The 6129-nt window shown below is 36.2% G+C and overlaps 1 protein-coding gene across 2 annotated transcripts; it reads left to right on the top strand.

Moving 5' to 3' along the window:
* The first annotated feature begins 239 nt into the window (after positions 1–239).
* Positions 240–4696, top strand: LOC114754091 (uncharacterized). Of its 2 annotated transcripts, XM_028942833.1 has the most exons (8): positions 240–319; positions 468–772; positions 1867–1938; positions 2424–2491; positions 2625–2781; positions 3080–3160; positions 3257–3346; positions 4289–4696. In XM_028942833.1, exons 2-8 carry the CDS (start codon positions 479–481, stop codon positions 4412–4414), a joined length of 888 nt encoding a protein of 295 aa, XP_028798666.1. In that variant the 5' UTR covers positions 240–319; positions 468–478; the 3' UTR covers positions 4415–4696. The 2 variants fall into 2 exon arrangements, with proteins under 2 accessions (XP_028798666.1, XP_028798667.1); XM_028942834.1 differs by lacking the exon at positions 240–319 and having other exon boundaries at positions 387–772; positions 4292–4696.
* The last annotated feature ends 1433 nt before the right edge of the window (positions 4697–6129 follow it).

Below are 6129 nucleotides of genomic sequence, written 5' to 3'. Positions count from 1 at the left end.
AATATGAATGTTTTATATCTTTTAATTAAATTATATTATTTTAATAATTATCGGTTTAATTCAGTCTAATCCTGATCTAACTCACTAATTTTTGAACTACTACCTTGCCTATCCGGTCTGATTTTTTGAACCTTGACGAAGAGTCATCAGATTAACAGAAAAATGTTGGTTCTTGGATCTTTAACAAAAAAAAAAAATTGCGGACCTAAGGCACGCGACCCAGTTTGGGGAAAAAAGAAAATAAGACACACTGCACAATCTGTGCGCTTCTCTCCCCCTTCTCCGCTTTCTTCGCTCAAGCTTTTCTCCCTTTCTTACGGTAAGATTTTCACTCATTTTCCTGGAAAAGCCTCTTCATTTAACGCCCCTTTGGTCACTCCGATCTTAGTGTTTCAGGGGGCTCCGTTCTCCATTTTTATTCCCCCTTTTCAATTTCTTTTCTGTTGATTTTTACCTCGGGCTCGTAGGTTTCGGATCAATGAGCGATCATCTAGTGCTATATGTCGATCGTCTGGTACGCCCTGTGAACGTTGATTCAGTGACGCTGCCGGCTAAGTTTCTGTCTGACCCGTCTCCGGCGAGCAAGTCCGCGGACATTGCGGGGCTCTCTGGCTCTGCTCCGCCGGCGGAGAGCGATGCCGCTGGGTCGGAGCATGACGAGGATGGTAATGAGGATAAGCCATTGATCCCTAATGCAGAGTGTCGCATTTGTCAGGAGGAAGACAGCATTAACAATTTAGAAATACCTTGCGCCTGCAGCGGCAGTCTGAAGGTATAAATATTATGAATTTCAGTTGTTTGCGTGTTTCGTTTTTTTAAAAGATCTATTTGATTCAGAATCTTGTGTGCTACCAACTAGAAGACACATTTATTTTCTGTGTATGTTTGTTTCTGGTCTATTGAAATAGTGTTTGACCTGGGCTTCGAATTTGTTAAAAATGACAGATCGGTGTTAAAAGATTACCTAAATGTTGCAAGTACACGAACTAAATATTGTAAATTGCGAAAAGGCTGAAACCTTTTGCTTTTGGGAGAATCGAGTTGGAAAAATGTAGCCTTTCTTTCTCTTACTAAACAAAAAGTTGATTTCAGATGATGCTCATTAAGAGTCAGGAATCCGTCCATCCCATGGCAGCGTGATCGCGTGTCTCCTTTCTTTGACTTCCAATTTTCTACAATTCATTTCGGCAAAGTGAATATGCTAGAGGTCACACACGCACACACGCACTCACATTAAAATCACTAAATGTTTGACTGTAAATTTGTTGACATTTTTATCGTAGTTTTTGTGCCACTGATCTTCTAAGATGCCACATTGATTACAACTTCACTATGTGCTTTTGTTTGGGCTTGGTCTCTAAGTTTGTGTGAATTTCTTCTTGATGCTTCCAGATAGCAACCTGATGAACCTATGTTTTTGAAATATCCTGTTGCTTGTTTTCTACAGTATCCATTCTTGCTGAACTTTGTTAATATTGAAATTTTGTCCGAGTTTCGATATTCAATCAACCTGTGTGCTGTTCAAACAACTTTCTGGCTATAATGTTGTGATTGTTAATTACTCTTTCTTTTCTGAATTTACTAGATCGCTTCACTGTATTGTGGAGGAAAATTATTGCTTGTTAATATATAGCTTCAGATTGAAGTTGAGAAGGCAAAATGATGGTGGAACAATGTCATTTGTTGCACAAAGAAGATATGTAGTAACTAGCAAGCGATGTTGGTTTTCATTTTTCATTTTTGATTTTGAATCTTTGTGTTCTTCATTTCTTGATCTTTAATTAATCAACTGTTTAGGTTAACTTCCTTGCTTATAGTTTATTGTCACTTGGTATTTGCTAATTGAGTAAAATCTGATTATGTCAGTATGCTCATCGAAAGTGCGTCCAGCATTGGTGTAATGAGAAAGGAGGTACAATTTGTGAGATATGCTATAAGGTATGGTTTTTGTTTTATGCAAATAATTTTTATTTTAAAGGCTCTATGTTCCTGTAGTGATGTGACAGTGAGCTTTATATATATATGTGTGTGTATGTATATATCTATATATTTGGCCTGTGTGACAATGAGCTGCTTATTGTAATTTTTATCTGTAAAACTTTATTGAACAACAGTTCACCGTCCTGTGGCTTTGAACGGGAGAAAAATAGGGGAATAGTTAAATGGAAATTTTCAAGCATGTTGAATATGCAGGTGTCTGGACTTTTTAAAATGCCTAGCTTGTAACAGCTTATACGTTTTTCTACTGAGTTTACTTGTGTCCCCTTTAGCTTTTGAATTGTGAGATATCTTGTTGAGTAGGGCCCTTTCTGGTTGAACAAATGCATATATGTGAGTGTCTCTGTACTTAATCTAGCTCACTCTTGTCATATTCAGAATTTGCTGATCTTTGATGGCTCTTCATTTTAACTTGTGAATCTCAGCCTTACCAACCTGGTTATATTGCCCCAACTTCTCACTCTAATGCTGAGGAAACTGCCATTGATATAGGGTAAGGCACAGATTTATCCTACAAGTTTTAATTGATTATAGCTCTCTGGTTAATTATCACTTTTGTCAGACTTCAATGTGTTCAAGATACTAGTTTGTAAATTTTGTCTTCTGAGTTCTGAACATTCTTGCAGTGGAGGCTGGACAATCTCTGGTGCGCCTCCGGACTTTCATGATCCTCAACTCTTGGCAATTGCAGAGGCTGAACGCCACTACTTGGAAGCTGAATATGATGAGTATGCTGCATCTAATGCTAGTGGAGCTGCCTTTTGCCGTTCAGCTGCTTTAATTGTAAGGCCTTAATTATTAATCATATATTGTACAGCAGGAATTTATTCTGTGGAGGTCAATCTACCTGCAATGGGATATAAACAAAAACTATATTGACCTTCAGCGAAATTAATAATTATTATTTATTTTGGGATTTTGTGTCATTAATAGTTCTTGCTATGCTCTTGAAGCCTCTGAATGTTAATTTAGCATGCACATGCAATATGCTCGACTGTGAAGTTATGAACCATGCACATCAGCTGTGGATATGTTATTTCTTTGACTGGGTTTTATTCCTGATATAATCCATTTTGTACAGTTAATGGCCCTTCTACTCCTGCGACATGCAGTTTCTGTCCCGGATGCTGATGCAGATGATGATCCATCAACTTTCTTCTCTGTAAGTGACTTGGATTCAGTAGTTCATATAGGTGTTTCATTATTGATTGTGATCCGTGTTGTTGAACCAATTCCACGAACCTGCCAATTTCTGCAGATCTTCTTACTTCGTGCGGCTGGATTTCTTTTACCTTGTTATATTATGGCTTGGGCAATCAGCATCTTGCAACGTCGGAGGCAAAGACAAGTGAGTTCCATTCTTAGCTCAACTTGTTTCTTCTTTCATGTTCTTAGATAGCTAGGAAAGATTGGGCGACCAATCTAAACATGATGTAAATAAGCATGTTATAGTTGAACTATCTTCTATAAATCAAATTTACTAGAGTATTTTGTTGTGGTAAATGAAGAGAAAGAGAGAAAAAGAGAAGAGAGGATCTGAGGATCAGAGAAATAGAGAAGCGGAGAGATTTGAGAAATAGAAGAGACGTGAAAGAACTAAGCAACATACTAATCCATATCATATCAAAGTCTGCTTTACAAATGGCTATTTAATATCTATTTTTAGGCAACAATGCTTTTAACTATTTCTCATATCATAACTACCCATTCTGTTAATTCTGTTGTTGATTTATTACAATACCATATCGTATTTTGTCTTACACTGAAACTTTCATCACTTCTGCTCATTAATTTACCAAATTTCCATTGCATATCTGTTATTTGTGGGGATTTGACTATCTTCTATTAACCAAGTTTACCAAAGAATTTTTCATTTATTCTTTTCTACCCTCTTATTTACCGTGAATTGTCTTGGAAACTGCAGTGTGCCCCATGTAGATAAGGAATTTAATATGATATCTTCGGGTGCTATGGTCAGATTTAACCGACCCAAATTCTTTAATTCAGATAGATCATAAATGTAAAGATGGGATGTGGGCCTCGTGCGATCTCATTTTCTGTATTCTCCCTCCCTCTCAATATGTTGTAGAATCTAATATATAAACGTCACTGAGACCAAGTCTAGTCTCGGATACTCATTTTAATTGCTTAATAGTGTCACTCAATTTCTTCTTGAATACATGAATGTATGGGTAAAGAGAATCTTTTTTACAAACTCTGCAATGGTCAAGTCTAATGCAGGATACTCATTTTTATGCTGTGTTTGTGAATGCATCTTGTTGGGTTTCAGCAGGAGGCAGCAGCAGTGGCAGCAACCCAAGTCGCTGTTGTTTTGCAATCTGGGCAGCGGAGGGGCCTGCAATTTGCCATAGCACCAGGACCACCGGTAAATGCACAGCTGGAACACATTGTTTAGTTTGGGTCTGTGTATTAAACTATGAGCATGTGTTGCTGTGGGAAGATATAAAGTTTTTTATTGACATGGCCATGCAGTATTACTCTGATTCTTAAAAGCTATGTATGTATTTACGCATGTATACATGCATACCTTAGCTTTGGCGGCTATATAAGATGGTTGACGTTTTGGATTTGCATAGCCATCAAGAATGTCTCAACCACTGTATATTTGTATGTAAAAACAATTTGCCCAGGCTAAAGAAAAAAATTCATATTTCATGGGTTAATTGTGCAATAGTAATTAATTTGTGGTCAAGTTAATTTTTTTTTAATCATTTTTTTTTGAATGCCTATTTTCAATTGATCGATTCTACAAAATGATGGTAAAATTGAGGATGTTACATATATGATAGAAAGTATAGAAACACGATGGATGAAATGGATGAAAGCATTAGAAGTTCTTTGTAATTTGTAATGGTTCTATTGAGCTTAAAATGAAATTTTATGAGCTATGAGACTAATGATGTTTAATTGGAGAGAATGTTGGGCTTTAAAATTGAAACATGAGCATAAAATGTGAATAACATAAAGTTCAGGGGTCTGGTTACCCGGGGGGGAGGAATGTGTAATCATGTATAAGATGACAAGATGGAGTTGCTTTATTGTGAAAAAAATGATATAAAATTATTTAGTATGATTTGTTAATGTACAAGTAACTCTATTGAAGGTGCTTGTTAGTAAGATACTTTTTTGATTCAATTTATAAGTCACTGTTAATATGTTTAACACAAGCTAAGAAAAATCTTAAACTTCATTAACTCCTATTTAAAATTCAACAACGATTTAATTTTATTCCTATTTAATATATATTATTCTTTATGTAAACAAAGTCAACGCTATAATAAATGAAGAGTAAAATTGTACATCTACATAAAAAATTTCTCTCAATACTTTATAAATAGGACAAAAAAATGTCTTCTCTTTTTGTCCTATTATAGGATTAGAGGAGAAGTAGTAGATAGTTTTGGGAAGAGAAGTAAAGGAAAACTAACAACATTAAGTCATCAATCGGGATTTTTGATAGTGGTTTGTTAAATAAGTTGGTCTTGAAAAAAGCATGTTGAGATTATACTATTCATGTAACTAATCTTTGTGGGATAAAACTATTGGTTGACTTGTGAGTAATTTTTTGCCCCTTTACAAAAGAGCGAAAAACCTTGGGCTGGTCTTCTTGGGTCGTAGTTCAGAGTTTGTTTCCAAGATGCTTGGAATGGATGCATGTTTTTGGTATTGATGTGGTTGTTTCACAACCCACAAGGTCGTGAGTTTGAATCCCACTATCGATGTGAAGGCCTTGTTGGTGGGCGATCTGTAAGTTATTAGTGACAGCTTCACTTAAGAAGGGGGTGAATTGGGTGATGTATAAAAATTTAACTAAAAATAATTGAACAGGTAAAACAGAGGAGATGAGTTTGGAAGGTTTCATACAAGAATGAAGACACAGAGTTTATACTGGTTCGGTCTCAACCACTTGACCTACGTCTAGTCCTCAGAGCGCTTCTGAGATTTCCACTATATCCCCAAGATTAAACGGGCTCTTGGTGCCTCAATACAGAAATTGAATCTCTCAATCACTCCCCTTTACTAACTGTAATGTTACAATCCCCTTAAGAGTCCAACTCTCGAGTTACTCTCAGAATTGAGTAAAGAAACATATATCAAACTCTCTCACAA

Source organism: Neltuma alba, unplaced genomic scaffold, assembly GCF_004799145.2.
Source record: "Neltuma alba isolate B1F8T4 unplaced genomic scaffold, ASM479914v2 tig00010076_pilon, whole genome shotgun sequence".
Taxonomy (NCBI): Eukaryota; Viridiplantae; Streptophyta; class Magnoliopsida; order Fabales; family Fabaceae; genus Neltuma; species Neltuma alba.
The sequence above is the reverse complement of the archived record's forward strand: the minus strand, read 5'-3'. Positions and strand labels throughout refer to the sequence as shown.

Excerpts from the sequence above, each read along its gene's own strand:
- LOC114754091 (XM_028942833.1), top strand. The coding sequence starts at position 479 with ATGAGCGATCATCTAGTGCTATATGTCGATCGTCTGGTACGCCCTGTG. Across the intron at positions 1,939-2,423 it reads TTTGTGAGATATGCTATAAG|CCTTACCAACCTGGTTATAT; the intron begins GTATGGTTTTTG and ends TGTGAATCTCAG. Across the intron at positions 2,492-2,624 it reads GAAACTGCCATTGATATAGG|TGGAGGCTGGACAATCTCTG; the intron begins GTAAGGCACAGA and ends ACATTCTTGCAG.